This window comes from Nuphar pumila, chromosome 13, assembly GCF_984573655.1.
Source record: "Nuphar pumila chromosome 13, dmNupPumi1.hap1.1, whole genome shotgun sequence".
Taxonomy (NCBI): Eukaryota; Viridiplantae; Streptophyta; class Magnoliopsida; order Nymphaeales; family Nymphaeaceae; genus Nuphar; species Nuphar pumila.
Window position 1 is genome coordinate 24,462,390 of NC_143261.1, and position 22,162 is coordinate 24,484,551.

The 22,162-nt window shown below is 35.6% G+C and overlaps 1 protein-coding gene across 1 annotated transcript; it reads right to left on the minus strand.

Annotated features, from left to right (window-relative positions):
• Positions 1-5,941: 5,941 nt before the first annotated feature.
• LOC149818112 (protein disulfide-isomerase LQY1, chloroplastic-like) lies at positions 5,942-9,154 on the minus strand. Its single transcript, XM_089984690.1, has 5 exons — positions 8,967-9,154; positions 8,758-8,841; positions 8,161-8,212; positions 6,808-6,964; positions 5,942-6,154 (listed from the first exon to the last, which is right to left on the minus strand). The coding sequence occupies exons 1-5, from the start codon at positions 9,114-9,116 to the stop codon at positions 6,133-6,135; spliced, it is 465 nt and encodes a 154-aa protein (XP_089840816.1). The 5' UTR covers positions 9,117-9,154; the 3' UTR covers positions 5,942-6,132.
• Positions 9,155-22,162: the final 13,008 nt, after the last annotated feature.

Genomic DNA, 22,162 nt, shown 5'->3' on the forward strand with positions numbered 1-22,162 from the left:
AATTAGCGATGGAAGTAACAACAGATCAACTTTGTCGCTAATTAGCGATTAGGAAATTACGACGGATGCTATCCATCGCCAAGCCGTCGCTAAACAGTTCAGCACTGGATTAGCGTCAGATAACATTCATCGCTAATCCGCAGAATTCTTGTAGTGTTAGGTCGCTTTCGATTTAATTTCTAAGTCGCTTTCGATACGATTCTTGGTTTGCTTGTCAGTCGTCCTGCGCTTTTTACTTTCTAAAATTTTGAAAGTGCCTCGCTTCATGCTCCTGCTTAGTATCGATGCTTGGCTAACCTGAATCATTTGTTTTTAATAAATATTAAAAATACTTAAAATTAATTTTTTAATATTATTTTAATGGTTTTAACACGTCACATTCTGATTGACACAAAATATTTTGTAATTATTTTTTTAGCTGATTCAGAACAATTCGCTTGTACAGAATTGTTGGTCAAACGATTCAGAGCCGAAAGGGATATTAATAACTTAGTCTCATCTGGTAGGGGTTACTTGTGAACGTCACCAAGTTGACAGGACGACCGCATAAGTTTGAAATCTATGGGAGTTGTCCCTTCCTGTATGGTTGAATTTGGTTGTACGCGTGGGGACCTCAAGGCTTTTACTAATTGGCTTGCCAAGGTAGCATAGTATTATGAAAATTAGAATTGTTTTGAAATTTTGCCTGTAATGAAAATATGTATAGTCATCCTTTTATAATGGCCATATTAGCATGCTAGAGAATAGTCATGGAATATGAAGTGTCATGTTGTGTCTAGAATGTTCAAATCGCCTTACAATATGAAGTCATGCATTGTGTCTTGAACGTTCATATATATATAGTGGTAAGTCATGCATGATAATTAATTTTGAATTGATCAAGCAACTTTATGATTGATTGGAATTTGAATCAAAAGAGAGGTGTCCAAAGGTCACTAGAATGTCTCTACAAGCGTGTAGAAAGGTCCTCATCATTTTATGTGTAAATTGAGAATATAGTTTCCATAAGGATAATAACAGAATTCAAGAAATCTCCATCCTCTTCTGCAATTGGATTTCTTGATCAAGAGTAACTTTCTCCATTTATATATAGTGTTACCTTTTGGGTTTTCATGTTGATTTTGTACATGAAAAAATATTGTGTTCAACTTTGATAATGACACTAGAAGCTGAAGCATAAGTTCAATACAATTTTAAAGAAAGTTTTAACTGCTCCCATAGCGAAGGCAGGCCAGAGAGAGCAGCAGCAGCAGCAGCAAATATCGATCAGTGTCAGATATAGGTTGATTATTTCTAATTGTGGGAAGTTGCATGTTTCAAATTTTAAGAGAAATCTTAGCTGATATAACAAAGAATTAAGCATGCTATTGGTGAGAATCCCTGTAAGTGCCTGATCTTGTATAGAGATGGTTGGGGTTAGTGCTACACTGGTACTGGTAGGAGTTTGGTTACCCAAGGATGGCATGACCTAAGTTTAGTGTTTCCTACAATCCCACAGCACCATTATACAAAAAAAACAGTACACTTTGGGAACAATGGCTGAGAACAGCAATGCAAAGAATTCTTATAATTATACCTGCCAGGCTATAAGATCTGCAGTTCATTTGCAGATCCCAAGCATCAACAAATACTTCAGCTCTTTGCCCATGTGTTGATCACCAAAGTCCTCTCTGGGCAGATCCAAGACATTAATTTCCTGATCCAATGGTCCCCATTGAACAAGTTGTGCAAATCTTACGCTCTGGTTGGCATTTTGTACCTTGTCAGGTGTAAGATTGTGAAGAGTGACAGGGATCAATTCTAAAGATCGGACTATGGCCAAAAAGAAAATTAAAAAAAAAAAAGACTAGCAGATTGAACAAGCTGGCATTCTGGCACTGAGATGTGTAGTTGTGTACAATGAGAGAGGCGTTTTGTAATTAAAGAAAAGATGAAGGAGGTTATGAGAAAAAAGGCTTCTCACTTTTAGACATGGCAGCAAAAAACCAAGAGACCTTGTTTCCAAACACAATACAAAGTGACAGTGATCATTTCTCACTAATGACCTGCCCAAACCCATGTCACAGGGACACGCCATTTTGGATCCAGGGGAACCAAACGGCATATGGGCACACAATATGACACGCAATGACATGTAAGGCTATTATTTAATGACTTTAATAGTTTAATTTATATATTTCAATAGAAAATATATTTTATATGTTAAAATATCAAAAAGTTTTTTAATTGACTAAAAATTAGAAAATCTCTGTCACCATGCCCTATTTTTTAAAAAAATGCAAACTTCCAGCTTTTACTCGCATCGAATCTAAGTTCGTGTCTGTGTCTTTGTGATATAGGCCCAAACTTAGCATAAAGGCAGTGTTGTGTATATTGATCAAGCCACCCACAAAACCCTAAAATCATGTGGCTCCATCACACATGAAATGGTGCTGAATTCAGCACCATGCCAGGAATTAGAGAAAGAAATTATTGCCGTGATTATGAAGCTACGATACCCAACTTGGTGATAATGAACCCCACGAGGAGAGGAATAATGAATTATATTGCACCAAGGTATCGATCCACTAAACCTGCATGCAACATAATGAATTATATTCCTCCTCATCTTAAGCAACGTACCAAAAATTCTCCTCAAGACAAAAGACAGGGTAGCCCTAAACCCTTTTCCTCTCATTTTTTTTATTTACACGGATAATTAACCACATTTAGAATCAGAGATAGGGATGGCAGTGGATCGGGGGACAACAGGGCCCCGCCCCACCTACCCCGTTTGGACTGGGGATGAAGGGCATGAAACGGGGATAAAGGTTAAAATCTATCCCCGTGCAGGGATGGACTTACGCTTTTCCCCACCCTGCCCCATCCCCATCCCCATCCCCATCCCCATCCCCATCCCCGTCCCAATCCTTCAAGGGATTACTATAAACTAAGAGGAAACTGGGCTCCGCCCTGCCTCACCCCGTTTGGACCGGGGATGGAGGACATGAAACGTGGGGGGTGGAGGTTAAAATCCATCCCCATGTGGGGATGGAGCGGGGGTGGAGATTCAGATTTTGAAACGGGGCGGGGGTGGAGACCTTGTCCCCCGCCCCGGTCCACTGCCTTCCCTAATCAGAGACCTTCGCGCTGGCTTTGCCTGTTGTACTTATGATCGCTGTCCTACCAACGTAAAACACTATGAGCTTATCCCTTGCCCCTAGAGAGTGGCCACATTTTTCCTCTCATTCTTTACTTTTTGATATTTTTTTTCATTTATTACTGTAACAAAGTGCATTTGGGATCAAAGGCATCATCACTCTGGCTCAGCCTGTCATACTTAAGGTCGTCGTCCCAAAGACATAAATCTCGGAAGGCCGTACCCCACTAAGCCAAGCTCCTTGAGGCTAAATGAGGAGATTTGGTTGCAATTAGAATGAGGACCATTGTGTGTCAGATAGCACTCAAACTAAAGCAGGAAAAGAACAAAAGATTAACCCCTATCAAATTGACCTTTTAGCAGAGTCTTACCTTACAAACCAACAATTTTTATTATTGAGATATTGGTATAAAGTTAAAAGCGGATAAAGTGAGATCTACCACCACCTAAAAGATTTGCTTTGGCAATGTCATTATTTGCTGCTGAAAAGACTTCCCGGTTCTGTTTCATTAGCAGAGTTGACAGAATTGCCACTCATACACCTGCGCCAACAGTACATGATAGTGTAGAGAATCAATCACGATAAACTTTGATCATATTTTAGGGACTGATGATGCTGGAGCGTCACAAATTTCAGTATAATTTAAACTTTTTTTTTTGCAAAATTCTCAGGAAAATACTGGCTATATAAAAAATAGAAGCAAATATATACAAGTATACAAAATATGAAAAACAGAAAAATTAAATATAAAAAGCACTTTATGATGTTAATACTGCAATAAAATCGTGATATTTTTCAAAATATCACCGATATTTGTTGCATAGCTAGAGATCTACCTTGAAGATCATATTAATGGTTATACCCACTTTGGTTTCCTTTATTCATGCATAAAGCATGCCAATTTATCCATCTTGAAAATTTAGGGTCTTTTAGGTTTTCACATCTCTCTTTTCATTTTAAGTAACCAGTCAGCTTGTGCCAGTATGGCTGTTTCTCACCCGGAATCTTTTTATGTTGCTGTTTAGTGTTATGTTTTATGAGTGTTTTGAATTCTTGGTCCACTTCCCTTCATAACTCGGTCTGACAAATTTGGAAAAAAGTAAAGGGAAATTTACAATGATTTGATCTATACAAATTAGGGTTTTCCATTCTTTCAAGAGAACTATTCTTTTAGAAGCTAAGGTGTGCTTTACAGTATATTATGTTTTAGGGTTTTTTTTTTTTGAGACTTTGCTTTTCACAGTGGTACATTGATAGTAGATTTCTTGCTCTTGTTTTGCCAGTGAACGTAGGCGCCACATGCCGAACCACGTAAGTCCAGTGTCTTCTTACTTCTCTCTCTCTTTCCCTTCTGGTGTTTTTGCTTCGTTTGTTTTCGTTATTCGCAGCATTATGCTTCTTCATGATGACAGATTTGGTCCAGTTTTTCAGCATGTTCTTCACATTTTTTTTTTGTTATCAGCTATTAGGAGACGCTTATTTCACATTTTTTTCCCTACTATTATTGCAAAACCAAGAATGCTTCCACTTTTATCGCTTACAAGAATCCGTCTACCTTTCAGAAAAGAATCAGAAATCCGAATAAAGATCATGAAGAAATTAAAGACAAGGGTGATCTCTTCATAGTTACATCCACCTTTGTTTAGGGTCTAGTGAAATTTAACCAAGAAAGACCAAAACTGAGGAGCTCTTTTTGCCAACTAATGGTCTTACCACTATCTTTGCTATCATCTGTATTTTTCCCTTGAGGAAAGGTTCCCTTCATCCATTCAAAACACGCCTAGTGAAATTGAAAAGGTCATCCTCTTGTGCTCTGTTGATGGACCATCTGCTAGTGATTACCAAAACCATTCAATGCTTCCTGTTGGTCTCGGTAAAATTCTTACAACCCTTAACTGAGATTTTCACATTTGCGTTAAAGCAACTTCAGCTCCATTCCTGCTGACCTTTTTGTCACTTCAACTTCTTATTCTGCTTTTTCGAGTTTATGGAAGGGAGGCAGGCTTGATAAGTGGGGAAAAGCAGAAAACTATGAATGAAAACATATTCACCAAATTGGTTTCCCTATTCTCAATTCTGATAGAAAGATAAATGAAATTTCCCTATAGGTAAATTTATTCACCAAATTGCAGCACTATTTTGCCGAAATCATCAACCTTCAATTAAGCAATTTGCGCAATTCCAATTCCTCTGATTGCATCCAAGCCTGGCCTTTGGCTTCTTTCATGTAAATGCAAACAAACATTCCCTGTACTTAGAAGAGCCATACTAGGAAAACACACTTTAACCAAAGATTATTAGGGCACAATATTGATTGGTAATACAACAGTGATACACTTGCCCTCACTTCACCGGATGCTTAAACATTAACTAGTAATACACTTGGACTTACTTCACTAGATGCTTAAACGTGCCCAAGGATGTGAATACTAATGCAAATGCAAATCTTGCCATCTTAGTGGACTTCTGGGGCGATGTAAAGTTGCACAATTGATATGACAGCAAGAGTTGCCACTGCAGTCTCACGAAGGAAAGATAACTGTATGTTTGGATGCAAACAAGATTCCATTATTATTGGAATTTCAAGCTTCCTGTTAGGATAGGAGCTTTCAAAAAAAAAAAAAGGAACTGGATTTTCAGCCACAGCAACATGTGCATTTGGATGTGACTGAAAATCCGAAATTTCCTGAATTTCAAATATATCAAAAGATTGTTACAAGGAAGCTCAGATTTCCTGGATTTTCTAGTAAAGCAGGAAACTCTGCATGTGTCCTTTGGTTGGAATAAAATCGACAGATTCCTTGACCAGCCAGCCATAATGAAAAATTTGATTTCATCCAAACTCTATCCACAGAAATGAAAATTAATATGTTTTTTTCTTTTCCTCATTTTGTTTTACAAATCAAATAAGATAGAACATTATATGATGGTTCTGCTTCACCATGTGTATCTCCATGACCTTCCCCATCACCAGTTATCATGCAGCAAGAGCTCAGTCATCATCCTTAAATTCCCTAACAGAAACAATAAACACAGCAAGTTAGGTAGTGTAGCATGACTAAATAACTAAATTCATTTCGTAACAATGTTGTACAATATGGCATTGCCATCCAAAGACTCCTGAAACTTGTGTTATGTTTGATTGTCAGACCACTGATTAGACACCATGGAGTTCATGACTCCCAATTTTCTTCCACTAGTAGAAATAGTAATTATAGGAATTCATTAAGTTGGTCATGTTTCATATGGTGCCAAATGCATCCTTTTAAGTACTAATGTGGCAATCAGTGCACTCTTCAAATTCATGGAATTGTGAATGCACACTATCTGCAAACCTTTCGATCACCATGGGCTTGGTCCTCTAATATCTGTGTCAACAGCTACATCTAGTGGCTCTGATCCTCAAGAGTGTCATATAGTGTGATAGCTCTATAAGCAAGGAGTCAATTGCACCAAAGATGAAGGACAGGCTAAGCTAAGATTAGAGTCAGATTTGGATACTCAAGCTAACTAAACATGCTAAGACATACTTCAGTAGTGAGCTTCATCCAACCTGCCCAAGTACAGAGATTTCACTCAAGTCCTGCTGAATCTCCAGGAATAGACTCAAAGAACAACTAACTTTAACCCAAGGATTGTGTACTTGAAGTGAATTCCTTGCACTTACCTACGGTCGAGGTACCGAGGTTGGATCCCGGTCCCTTGGCATGTCGTGCATGACAATGAACCCATGCCGTCGCAATTGATGCACCGGGACTCTTCTTTCTCATCCCCCCCAAGCTCAACTGTCACAGTGCCATTGCCCATACAAAATCTGCATAGCTCTTAACACCAAAAATAATGTCAAGTTAAAACTATATTATAAATAAAGTTTGAAGTGGCTGTTTCTGTAACACAATTGGACTTGTTTGCTGTGTTCAATTATATAGACAAGAAGAGTCATTTAAGTCAAACTCAGAAGCACCCTTATCTAGTAGTGGCTGTTTCAGTAGCACAATTGGACTCTGTCGTTGCTGTGTTAAAGTCTAGAAACCAAGAGCCTCAAAGGGGTTTGGTGCAGTGGGATGGGGCCTAAGCCGCTAGATAGGTGGTCTGGGTTCAAATCTCATGAGCGTTAGCCCCTTGCACATTAAGCCAAAGCAAGGCGACTCCCCTGGGGACAAGGGGTGTGTAACAGTTTTACGCCACCGGAGAAGCGACGGTAGGTTTGGTAGACATAAGTTCAGCGCATCCAGGTCTCTAATTCCAGGGGTAGTTTCTCTGTCCATGTAAGAAAACAGTCTAAAATCCATGGAAAGTCATCTACTAGATCATAACTCAGAAATCACCCTTATCAAGCACCTTCCATTTGTTAAGGACCTAAACCCTAGTGCTGGGATCACCTCACAAAACTCTTTTCAGAATGTGTTAAAAACTTTGAGAACCCAAAAAAACAAGTGAACCTCCATCTTTTTTAGAATGGAGAAAAAAGGTATTCTTTTGAAAGAAAAATTTAAAACATGGAAAATATATTTAGAAAAACATACCTTAAAAAGCTCTTGTATGAATTCAATTCTATTATATATATCTTTGGTTTGAATCAAATTGAGTCTTGGATATGGGTCCCGTAGTTCCTGTACCTTAACCTCAAGGAAAGTTTTCACATACATGCACATTCTTTTAACCTTATTTATAAAGCTTGAAATAAATTAAACTCGCATATATTATTTGGCCAACTTCTTGCAACTCATTTTTTGTGGTATTTCGCCTCAAGGGGTGGGTGCAGTGGGGCTAGGCCTTGGCCACTAGACGGGTGGTCAGGGTTTCATTCTTATGGGCATCGCCCCTTGCATATTGCCAAAGCAAGGTGACTAGTCCCCTTGGGGGGCGAGGGGTGCACACCAGTTTTATACCCCTAGAGATGCGACCGTACGTAGGCCGGCAGTGTTGACCAGATCTCTTACTCTGAGGGTGGTTTTCTCCTGTTCTCGTTAAAAAAAAAATTTGTGGGGTTTTGCGTAACTCTGAGAATCAAACTTACGAGCGCCGGATCCATTACATGGAAAGCATGGCTGCTTGTTTTCTCGCTTGGCCTACAAAACAAAAACGAGCAAATTTTCAGGCAGTGAAGAAAACCAGTTAATAGTGCAAAGTGGAAGCAAACATCATGGTCATCTCCAATGTCATGAATATCCGTCCCTTAGACCCAGACCCAGCATGTCCAAGTATATTCAATCTAATAATTAAGCTAAAACCCGACCCATTAGTTCAAACTAAACCCACTTTGATCAGATGCAAGCCATGGTTGATTTGGCCTAAGTCATGTAAGTTTGGTGGAGTCAATTTGCCTGCCTTTGACTAGAAAATCCATCCAAGCAAATACCTTGACCGAGCTCATGACTCGGAAATGACACACTCTCTCTCTCTCTCTCTCTCTTTACTTGACCACTACAAGGCTTCCTTAAGTGTGTCAAGTCATGCGAACCTATGACCGAACCACAAGTCTCATTGTAGACTCTGCCATAGCTACAATTGCCATGCTAGCAGCGTAAAACTCCGAGGCTAAGGACCCCCTGGGCGTATGCTGGGCTTAACTTTAACTACAAAAAATACTGTGTTCATAGCTAGAATCACTTACTGCAGTATCGATCTGCGTCTCGTAAAAGACCGGAATTCCGATTCCGACCGCAATGCTGGAGACGCCGACGGAGATTGCCACCAGCTGCCGATTCCATTTAATGATTAAAAACCCCAGAAAATACGTTAGAAACAGAGATTTGCAGTGCCGATTCTACGGAAATGCCATGAATCCAAACATTAAAAAGGAAATGGAGGAAAAGACAATACCGTGTTCTGGTCAAGTTCTAACGCCTTGATGCGTGGATGGGAGGGTGGTGGCCGTTGATTTCTGATGGTTGGCCGGAGAATGGATAGCTTGGGATGGGAAGGGGCAAGGAAGGAGGTGTTAAGGCGAGTGAAGGGAGGAGAGATTGACATTTTGAACCAACAGTTTCAGGAATCTGTGCCTCACACTCTCTTTACCTAACAGTGAGCGTCTCATTATCTGAAGGGCAGAGCCCAACCGCATGTTTTCGATCTGTGGGGGACCCAACCCAGTGAGGATCAGATCAGGCACCGCCGAAGGTGACGTTGCGCTTTTGGATGCCGCTCATCTTTAAAAAATGGACCACCTCCATAAAAAAGGGTATGGAGGACTGTTTGTGAACCGTCCATTTTAAACTCGCTCCATGCCGTGTTCACCTCAGTGTGGATCCCACATAATATGGATTTGATCCGACATTCAATTCTAGCTGTCGATTCAACGGTTAAGATTGGTCCATATTTTCACCTTTATGTGTACTGATCTTAACCGTCCATATGCTTCAGCTGGACGGATAAGATCGACATATGATGGAACTGATCACTGATCCTATGTCAAAGGATGGGATTCCTTTTGCATTCACCGAAGCATGCACGGCATAGGTAAAAAAATGGTGGGGACATTTAAGGGATACGTGTTACGATCCATTAATCAAAGAACATTTGTTTATAGGCACGTAATGTTTGATGAATCATCCTTCGTTTTTTATTTTACTCCGAGAAACCACGCTTCAGGTGCAGCTGCACTGGCTCATCCTGCCGTACTTACGGTTAACCTAAAACTATGGAGAGGGGGTTGTGTATTCTCCCCCAAAGACAAATTCGTGTGTTCCTATGTGTATGGAGAAATATCTTGAGACCTACGATAATTTATATGCCAATGTTACTCATGATGATTTTATAATAAAATAACATATAAAAAAGATAAATGACATATAAAAAAAAGATAGAAATGCATTTGACAAAAATATCTTCTCGTAAGATAGATATACGTTTGACAGAAATGTTCTTCTGTAAATAGCTTTGAACATTCCCACGAGTCCAAGTTCCCGCCTTAATTTTTAGCTTGTGTTACAATACGTTGCCGCCTTCTCGTTCTTGCCTTGTGTTACAAAACATTCTCGGGTTCGTTCCTACCTCATGGAGATAACTATAAATCGATTGACTGGTTCAATCATTGGTGGGCATCATAGGGGGATTTGTCGGCCATCTCTTTTTGCAGTCTTCTCTTCTTCTTCATTTTCATTAGGCAGTATAAAAAAAGCAATGACACGCAAACATTCCAACAAGTGCCATTAAGGCATCGTGAGTATCTTTCCATGTCAGCATGCTATTGTTGAATAATGTATGTTGTCGTGAGTGCCATTAAGGCATTGTTTTGTTATTACAGGTGGATGTTGGCTTTTCGACGATTGGAAAATTAAAGATATTTGTAGGACGTTGTGACCTATTAACAAGAATACTTGGTTACAGATGCGAGGAAGGGCCTCTGCCCCCATCCAGTATTATCCATTCACTCAATATATGCAATCTATCGCAAATCGCAGTTGTAGTAACATACTACTGATTTGTGAGATATTGTTTTGTTTGTTGATATCAATTTGTAAGCTATTATGCTGAATTATCGTATCAATTAGTAATATATTATGCGATATGTATATTGATTTATAAGATATTATGTTTTTCTAGTATTGATTTGTAAGATATTTGTAGTATGATTTTAAAACGTGTGCGTGCAGAATTTATATTGTTACGCGCTTGCGGTGGCAATTTGTGTATTCAAATCGTTGCTTGTTTAGCGATTTCTATTGAAATCGCTTCACAACGTCATAAATATAATTAAATTGTTGTTACGTGAATTGCTATCGTCAACACACATATACGATAAATCATTTTTTTTATTGGCATGGTAAATAACAACTCGATGCATAGTATAAGCAAATAACAAATCGTTGTTCTTTTATATTGTGATTCATTCAATCATTTCTTTGACTTGCTTAACTAATCAGTATCCGTTGTTATATGTATCTTGAATAAATCATAGTAAACGTATGCACTGGCTAACACAAATTGATATATTGCTTATGACAGTGGTGAGCTTATCATTTGGTTGCAGTGAAGATGATGTATCTCAATCACTGGAAAGTTATGGAGAAGTGAACATATGTACTAATGATGCACCTGAAGAAGTGAACATGTGCACTAATGATGCACATGATAAGAAGGGTGCAAACATTGGATTCACTCTTGACTTGAATGTTCCAACAGAATAAATGCAATTCTATAATAAGGTAGACGATCATGAAAGTACACTTGACTCTGTTCTCGTAGAAGGAATGCAATTTAATAATAATGAAGCTCCATAAAAATTTTACAATGATTATGCCTTCAAACTTGGCTTCAGTGTTAGAAGGTATTCTTGGTCAAAAAACGCAAGGGTGTCGTGGTTAGAAAGACATATGTGTGTTCTAAGAAAGGTTGGAAGAAGTCAAGTGAAAATCCAACAAGGAGCAAGCCAGATTCAAGATGTGGTTGTCCAGCGAGAATGGTGTTAAGAAGACTTCTGAATAAAAAATATGTAGTTCATACTTTAATCAGTGATCATAACCATGAATTAACAACTTTATTTATGACTCCTATGTTAAGGTCACATCGTAAAGTAACTGAAGCGCATATTACAATTGTTGAAATAGCTGATAGCGCATGCATTGCACCAAGGAAGACATACAATTTATGCATGCACATAGATGGTGGTCGCGAGAATGTGTCATTCACACCTATGGATCTAAAAAATCATTTGAGAATGAAGAGAACATATAACATGAAGAATGGAGAAATGTGTTCTTTGTTTGATTACTTACAGAAGAAATCAAGCAATGACCTTGGTTTCTTTAGTGCAATATAATTGGATGACTATGGGTATGCTGTGAATATGTTTTGGGCAGATTCAAAGTCAAGAGTAGTTTATGAATGCCTCAATGATGTACTTTTTATATATACAATAGTGAAGATTAATACTAAACAATGGTCATTTGTGTAGTTTGTCGGAGTGAATCGTCACTCACAGAGTTGCATATTAGGCAACGCTTTTTTGTATAACTAGACCAAGTAAACCTTTGAGTGGTTCTTCAGAGTATTTACACAGGCAATGAATGAAAAACACCCTGAAGTTGTACTTACAGATAGTGATTAAGCAATTGTGATTACAGTGTCTCATGAATGGCCAGATGCATATCATCACCTATGTTTGTGTCATATCCTTCAAAATGCAACAAAGAACATATGACACATATTTAATCAGAAGACAAGGTTTGATAAAAAGTTTACAAGGTGCGTACTTGAGAGCATAGATGAGGTCACCTTTATATCTGATTGGGAGGAAATGATTCAAATATACAACCTTGAAGATTATGTGTGGTTACAAAATTTATATGCAGACAAAGAGAAGTAGGCGTTGACATATGGAAGACAATACTTTTGTGTAGGTATGATAAGCACACAAAGAGATGAATCTATGCATACCACAATGAAGAAAACCTTGTATTCATGTTTAACAATATTTTGCTTTATGAAATAATATAAATTATTTATAGACGAACTTAGACAAAATGAGCTTGAATAAGATGTGAAATGCTTCAACACGTGTCTTATAACTTTGGGCATAAAAATATTGATGTGACCTGCAGATCTGTATACACTAACTGTATTTGAATAGATTAAGAAAGATATTATACAGGTCATAAATTGCAACATAGAAGGACGTATGCAAACCAAGAATATGCACAAATACTATATTATATGGGAGAGCGAAGAACATCCAAAAAGACAAGAAGCACATGTTACATACAATATTGATAACGAAACAATTGAATATATATGCAAAATATATGAATTCAAAGGTATTTTATGTCATCATGCATTAAAGGCACTTAATCAAGAAAAGATACAAGAAATACCTGAGTCGTATTTAATGCGAAGATGGATGAGACAAGCAAAGATTGAATTACTGGATACAGATAATGTTAGTGCATTTGGTGTTGATGAGAAGTGCCACATAGCCTCCCGTTACCAACAACTATGTAGGTCACTTATGCATGTTACAGATTTGACATCTAAAAGTGAAGAAGTCTATGTATGCATGAGAAAAGTGTCAAGGGAGTTACTTGAAAATATGCAATTAATTCACCATCAGTTCGTTGCAGCTCATGAAGACCAGTCTAAGAAAATGAGAACGAATAACAAAGGTGAAAATCATGCTTTCCCTGACCCGCATGAGAAGTTACGTCGAAGCATAAACATCATCTTCAACAAGTCAGGAGTCAACGTTGTAGATTATGATGGACAAATTCACCTAGCAAAGGGTATCAAAGAAAACCCACCTCTAATCACAGTCGTCAGAGGGAAAATGGTGCATTAGAATTGGTTGGCAAGAAAATATCTAAGAAACAACCAACCCTAAGTAAAAGCAACCAAGCCCTTCACATGAACAAGTATGTAATGCATTATATTGTTTTTCATGTAAATTGTATTACGTGTAACTTATCAATATATAACTTGTGTAATTTTTAACATGCAATAATACCCTACAGACGTGCACTATAAAGTTAGAACCTTCAATCCTCCCAACCAGTTTGAGTGGAACGATGACATCAGTTTTACAAGTCTTTTGATATGTAATCAATGTTGGGAGGATGTTTGCATTTCTTGTTAAACTTAATGTAGTGTCTTATATTGTTCTATTTCATGACAGACTCAGTTTAATTCAAAAGTGAGCAATGGAACACAAAAATCATGTTTGAATTCTTCAGTTACATAATTGTATTTGATTGTATTAACATGATCGATTGTTGTAATATGTATCTTTCACATATATAAATTGTTGTCTCATCTAACCTACACAACTACAATTTTGATACCATTGGTAAATACCATAGGTAAATCATCATTGTTCAGTACTTATACCATTAGTCAAAATTGTTGTCTCATGAAGCCTTCACATGCAAAAACTTATTCTGTGAATAAACTGTATTAAAAGTAAAAATCATTGTCTCATCTAGCCTTCACATATGCAAATCATTGTACATATGCTGTATTTGAATCATTGCACAAAAAGTTGTTCTATAAATAAACTGTATTAAAAGTAAAAATCATTGTCTCATCTAGCCTTCACATATACAAATTGTTGTACATATACTATAGTTGAATTGTTGTGCAAAAAGTTGTTTTGTGAATAAACTGTATTAAAAGTAAACATCGTTGTCTCATCTAGTCTTCACATATATAAATTATTATACATATATTGTATTTGAATTGTTATATCATATAGTGTCCTATAGCGAATCATACAATGATGTCTATGTTAGAGACAACAATTTGCCTTTGCTACAAATCATTTCATGGCTAAATTGATTTGATTATTGTTTTTCTTTTCTGGCTTTACTAAGTCTAAATATTTGTTTATCTTTGATATACTTTATGACAAATATACTATAGTCGTGCGGTTCCATCTTGTCTGCCTGTAGAAACATATCAATGATGATGGGATCCCATATATTCTGCAACTCCATCTTCTCTGCCTGGATTGTATTCGAAACACATCACTATTTGGATGTGGGGGTGATGTTGATGATGATGTATGTCTTCTTCGATGATGATGGTCATGTATTATATCTAAGCCAAATAATTGGTCATGATGTATTATAACTAGATACTCATATTTTTTGTAAATGAATATGGTTGTAAATCACGTCAATTTGTAGTTATGAAGTTACCACAATAACGATATATTTTTGTTTGTCTTTGTGAACAAAATCGATTTATATTTATGAAGTTATCTTGATTGTATCATTAAAGTTACCTTGATTTGTACTTTACTAAGTCTAAACACCGTGTCAATTTGTTTATTATTTTTCTGTTTCACCTTTTATGAATCAGTCATTGTGTAAATCATGATAGGATATATCGTTCACATAGACAAAGCTCGTAAACGCAAATCATGATAGGACAAATGTTTCCACTTTATGTTCATGGCTGTATAGATCGTGATAGAACACTTCTACTATAAAAAACAAATCGTGAGCTCTTATAGAAAGAACTATACAATTATTGAATGTTACGTTACAACAAAGAATTTTAATTGGTTGCAAGCCAATCAATATCAAGCAGATCGCGATATCACGTAGCCTTTATACATACAAATCGTTCAAGCCTTTTATCAATCATTGTGTAAATCATGATAGGAAGACTACTCATAAAAGCAATTCATAATTTATATAGTACACAATGCTAAACGCTTCATAAGTACATATCATTGTAATGTTTGGGCTTCATAAGTAAAAATCGTTGTCTCATCTAGCCTTCACATATACAAATCGTTGTATATATATTTTATTTGAATCATTATACCATATAGTGTCCTATAACAATTTAAACAATGGTGTCTATGTCGGAGACAACGATTTGCCTTTGCTATAAATAATAGTCTAACTTATTGATGTGTTTAGTGAAAGCGTTTTATCATGTAGCCCATTGATGCAATTTACAACCATATCAATTTACATAGTGTCCTATGTTAAAGGATGGAAAACAGAGATCTTTCCATTCTGGAAGTATATATCAGCATTTCTCTTGATATCAATATTTATCAGTATTTATCAGCATTCCTCTTGAAATCAGGGTAAGTGTTGAATTTTTATTTCAACCTAGAGAGATTTACACAATTTGTATGCAGTTTTACAAAAATTGTATACACAGTCTACAAAATCGGTTACAAATCTTTGTACATCATATTACTCCTAGGGGGTCACATCATTCGTTGCCTTCTAGGTATTCTTGCCATCTGAGTCTTTTTCTCTTTCGCATTTAGAAACTTCATCAATTTTTGCATAGTTCTGTGCAAAATCCAAGTATATCATCCTGCAACAAAGAGGTAATGTGAGACCAATATAGAAATTGAGTTCCCAATAATATAGGATAATAAAACATGTTTAAGTGTAGAGCATAGAGCGTCGAAAGATGGTTCTTGTCCATTGTATATTGTTTTAATATAATTCATTACAAATACACCATAATCGACGCTATTATTTTATAAAGGAGCATCAAATGTATAGTGAAACCTCAACTTGCCAATGTCAACACCCAAGATGTTTTTTAGGAATCTCACTTATGGTTAATGCAGAAGCAAGTAAATTTTGGGCCACCGTACAAGATACAATACACTTATAGATAGAAACTTACCAAATGCATAATGTAACGTCGTATACTAGTGTGAAATTCCAATGAATTGTAGCACCATAGTTGTTATTTTCATAAATCCATCACGTATAAGACTCAATGCTCAGACGATCGCTACAATATAGGAATCAATATCAACAAATCAATGATAAATATCTGACAAATTGATATGGAAATTCCTATTGATAGCTTAGAAATTGATATTAAGAATCAAAACAATGTCTTAAATTGATATAATATCTTACAAATCGATAGTAGAAATTGTGTTAGGACTGTTATGCCTCACAAACCTTGGACAACATGTTTCTTCACTTACCTTTTCACTTGACCAAAAGTCTTCGTAGTGATAATTGTTACTCCAACATTGTAGTCCATCTTAAAATCCAATGGCGTATGACAGTCGACAAATGAAACTTTGTTGAACGAAATAGTGATAATAGTAAGGTTAAAACACGAAGCAACATGAGTAAATAAAAAAAGATAATTAACATATAAGAGAACTGATATATCATAAAATAAGGGTTGACACCACATCTATTATTGGTTGTTGCATTGCTTTGAATATACATGATGCAATCGTACATAGTCTGTTTGCAACAAATATGCACGTGTTAACATACATACCCATGGTATACATAAATGTATAACTGATAGTGGTTTCATACATACAAAATTACTAATAGTATTTCCTTCTGCAAATTCATCTTGCAGCCAGTTGATGTTCCCTTGGAGCTCTTTGCTGAGTTTTCGAGCACCTTTTTTTGTTGATGTTCTATTGACATTAGCAGAATATTCAATAAATGATCTGTCGCATTATATTGCAATTCCTTTCTACAGTATACAAAACAAATCGAATATATGACATAAAAGAGACAAATTTTGAAAAAACTCATCATGAGGTTTAGAAAATATATGCCTGATTCACCACCGTTGGTCATGTAGCTATTGTCGTCTCCTTCCTAGCCATCGATACCCCCTTTGCGATGAAGCATGTTATATGTTCGGCCCCCAAACATGTCATTCATAAAGAAAATGTCAGTTCAACTTTTTTTTACTCACGAAGCAACACCCTTCTGAACTTATGTGACATGCCACTCATTTATAAAAGGAAACATCATTTCACATCCCGCTCCTTTTCAAAAATCACGCTCAAAGTATATAATAAACAAATAAATTACATTACGCATAAATTAAAAAATGTCATTTCATTTACAAACCGCTATAGAAAATAGAATATCGAGATAAGATCTCCATAATACAAATCATTTCATGGCCAAACCGTTGGTCATGATGTATTGTAACTAAATACTCATATTGTTTGTAAATGAATGTGGTTGTAAATCACGTTGATTTGTATTTATGAAGTTACACGATAATGATATGTCTTTGTTTGTCTTTATGAACGATATCGATATGTAATATCACGATTTACTCATCGATTTGCAACTGTTACTAAAATATTGTTTTAATATAAAACTTAAATTGGTATCAAGTTGTAAATCAATTTGTATTTATGAAGTTACCTTGATTTGTACTTTACTAAGTCTAAACATCGTGTCGACTTGTTTATTGTTTTTCTTTTTTGCCTTTTATGAATCAGTCATTGTGTAAATCGTGATAGGACATATTGTTCACATAGACAAAGCTCATAAAGACAAATCGTAATAGGATATTCAAACAAATTTGGTGGGATGAGATGTATTTGATTGAACTGATGGGTTTAGGTGGGGGAATGATTGGATTGGGTTGGTTGTGAGACCCATTTAGCTCTTATCAAATCCAAACCCAATCTAAACTATTATATATATATATATATATATATTAAATTTATTTGGGTCTCAAATGAACCTAAATTCTATTTATTGAAGTAGGATCCATTTAAATTTTAAATAGATCCAAAACTTATTATATTCTAGTAAAATTCATAGTACACTAAAAAGATTCATTTAGATCATAAGTGAATCCAAATCTTATTTTCTTAAGTAGGATCTATTTGGGTCTCGAATTGAATTCAGATCCAAACAAATTCATTTTACCTTCATGAGATTCAATTAGATCTCAAGTAGATCCAAAAGCCTTATTTACTTATTGGAATCCAATTGGATCTCCAAATGGGTCCAAATGTTAATTTACATAATGGGATCTAATTGAGTCTTCAAGTAGATTCGATATCTTATTTTCTTAGTAGGATCAAATTTGGTCTCTAAATAAATCTAAAATACTTTTTACATTAGAGGAGATTTATTTGGGTCTTAAATGGATCCAAATCTCTTATAGGTTCGGTCCAAACCCTGATCTGAGACTAAACTCTTTTCATATCCATGATGGTCATGTATTGTATCTAAGTCAAACCATTGGTCATGATGTATTGTAACTAGATACTCATATTTTTTGTAAATGAATGTGGTTGTAAAATCATGTCGATTTATAGTTATGAAGTTACCGCGACAATGATATATCTTTGTTTGTCTTTGTGAACGAAATTGATTTGTATTTATGAAGTTACCTCGATTTGTACTTTACTAAGTCTAAACATCGTGTTGATTTGTTTATTATTTTTCTTTTTCGCCTTTTATGAAACAGTCATTGTGTAAATCGTGATAGAACATATCATTCACATAGACAAAGCTTGTAAAGCAAATCACAATAGGACAAATTGTTTTTGCTTTATGTTCGTAGCTGAACAAATCATGATAGAACACTTCTATAAAAAATAAATCGTGATCAGTTATAGAAAGAATTATATATTTATAGAATGTTATGTTACAACAAAGAATTATAACTAATTGCAAGCCAATCGGTATCAAGCAAATCGCAATAGCACAAATCACTTTCGACTTATACTTTAAAGTCATCAAGTAACATGCCAACTTGTGCTTTCAGATCCAGGTAACTTGTGGTTGTAAGTCAATTTGTATTTATCAAGTTACCTCGATTTGTACTTTACCAATAAATATCATGACATATTTGTCATGAAGTATATCGAAGTAGATGAAACAAATCTATCCTCTGTTATCAGCATCACTCCCGTCTGTCATGCACAGGTAGATGGAACAAAGAAGAACAAAGAAAAAGAAAAAAGAAAAAGATGAAGAAAAAAAAGAATGACATAAGAAGAAGAAGAATAAAGAAGAAGAAAAAAGAATGACATAAGAAGAAGAAGAAAAAGTACATGTGCGTAAAACCCTAATCTATGTAAAACCCTAATATAGATCTGTGTAAAACCCTATTTTATGTAAAACCCTACCCGACCCGACCCGACCAATTGTCCAGGTCTAAAACCCTAATCTATTTAACCTTTCTTCCTCTTTTATATGACATCACAACTTCTTCTTCTTTTTTCTCCTCTGCCTTCATCTTCTTTTTCTTCTTCTTCCTTGTATTTTTTTTCTTCTTTGTTCTTCTATATTCCTTCTACCTGTGCTTGATAGATGGGATTTGATGCTAATAACCTAGTTTCATGCTGTGAGAAAAGATTTGGATAATCTTCGATGATGATTATGGTGGTCATCTTCTGTATATACATCGATATATTCAAGACACATATGTTTGTAGCATATTTGTTGTGAAGTATATCAAAGTTTACTCGAAATATAACGACCATAATCATCTTTAATCATTGCCGCCATATCAGAGCAAGCACAAATATTTTGCATGATAAACAGAGGATGATAATGATGACCATCTATTTGATCTATTCCTAATGTTGAATCCTCTATCATTCGCAAACCATCCTTCGCAGCTGGAAAAATATTTGCCTAATCTTCGATGTACTTCATGACAAATATGCTACAATTGTGCAAGATCTATCTTCTCTGTCTGTTGGGATCCCATACCTTATGCAGCTTCGTCAGCTCGACCTCGAAGCTTTCTGCACTAGCAAGCTGGATTTTATGCGCACCTGAATTGCATTCGAAGCACATCACTATTTGGATGTGGGGGTGATGCTCATGATGATGTATGTTTTCTTTGATGATGATGGTCATGTATTGTATCTAAGCCAAACCATTGATCATGATGTATTATAACTAAATACTCATATTTTTTATAAATGAATGTGGTTGTAAATCACGTCAATTTGTAGTTATGAAGTTACCATGACAACGATATGCTTTGTTTATCTTTATGAACAAAATCAATTTATATTTATGAAGTTACCTCGATTTGTACTTTACTAAGTTTAAACATCGTGTCGATTTGTTTATTGTTTTTCCTTTCTGCCTTTTTTATAAATCAGACATTGTGTAAATCACGATAGGACATATCGTTCACATAGACAAAGCTCGTAAACGCAAATCATGACAGGACAAATTGTTTCCGCTTTATGTTCATGGTTGTATAGATCGTGATAGAACACTTCTTCTATAAAAAAAAATCACGATTTCTTACAAAAAGAACTATACAATTATTGAATGTTACGTTACAACAAAGAATTTCAACTGGTTGCAAGCCAATCAGTATCAAGCAAATCGCGATATCATGTAGCCTTCATACATACAAATCGTTCGAGCCTTTTATCAATCATTGTGTAAATCGCGATAGGAAGACAACTCATAAAAGCAATTCATAATTTCTATAGTACACAATGCTAAACGCTTCTTTAAATTTTTTTTATGAAGGCTGAACATTACAATGATTTGTTCAGTGGCACTTGCGTATTACACTTATTAAAAAAAGAATTATAGATTTATAGAATGTCACGTTACAAAAAAGAATTATAGAATTATAACAAAGAATTATAGAATTACAATAAATAATTATCGGGATACAAAAATCACATAATGTTTATTCAGTGGCACTTGATGACTCAAATGGACTATGACATACAAATCATCTCTTTCTTTTCCTTGGTAGACTCTCTTACCTTGGTGGCCTCTTGATTCTCTCGATCTTATTAAAACCACTGATAATCATCTTTATCAGTGTACCATATTGTGACCGCATTTGTCTCTCAAAATTTTGTACCTACTTTCATAACTCCTTATTCTCCCTCTTCAACATATTTAACATTGTGGCAGAGACTACCTTTTTTTTTTAGTTGTGTTGGCTCCTCATCGTGTACTGCAATTGAGGGAATCATAGTTATAGCCAAAGGGACATGATGGACAATTTTTTCTATACTAGGAGTCGACATGCTGGGGGACAGGAGGGACCTTACTTTCACACTGTTTCTTCTCAATCTCTAGATTTTGACACATGGGTTTTCAATATTTTTTGAAATAGTTGGGGTCATATTTTTGTTCTTTATAATCATATGCTATGACACAAATGCCTCCTTTGTTTCAACTATCCAATTGTTTACTGAAGTGTTCATGCCAATTCATGTTCCTGGCTCCACCACTATTCATCTTCTTTCTCATTTCTACAGGCTGTTTTGGGGTAGACTGTCCCAAGCCAACTTATAGGAGAACTTGACTACCATGCTACAACTTGACTTCAGATTTGCTAAACAATCAAATATCGTAGCCAGACAGTCTTGCAACCTCAACAACAACCTCTTGGTCCTCATCCTCTCCATCTCCATACAGTCTCCACACAACCTGTACATTGGAGATTGTAGTTTAGGTATAGACGTAATTATTCATGATAATGAATGCTAAATATTAAAATAATTTATAATAACGAGTGCTAAATATATTATAACGATTGTTACTAATGAGTGATTTGTATTAAAATGATTTACACTAATGAACGCTATATATTACAATGATTTACAATAATGAATGTTAAATGCTAAAGTGATAACACTTTATACTAACGAAGACAAAATCCTGTAATGATCATTACTTAAGAATGCTAAAGATTACAATGATTTACACTAATAAAAGTTAAATGCTAAAGTGATAACGATTTGTACTAAAGAATACAAAATCCTCCAACGATCATTACTTAAGAATGTTAACCATTAGAATGATTTATATTAATGAATG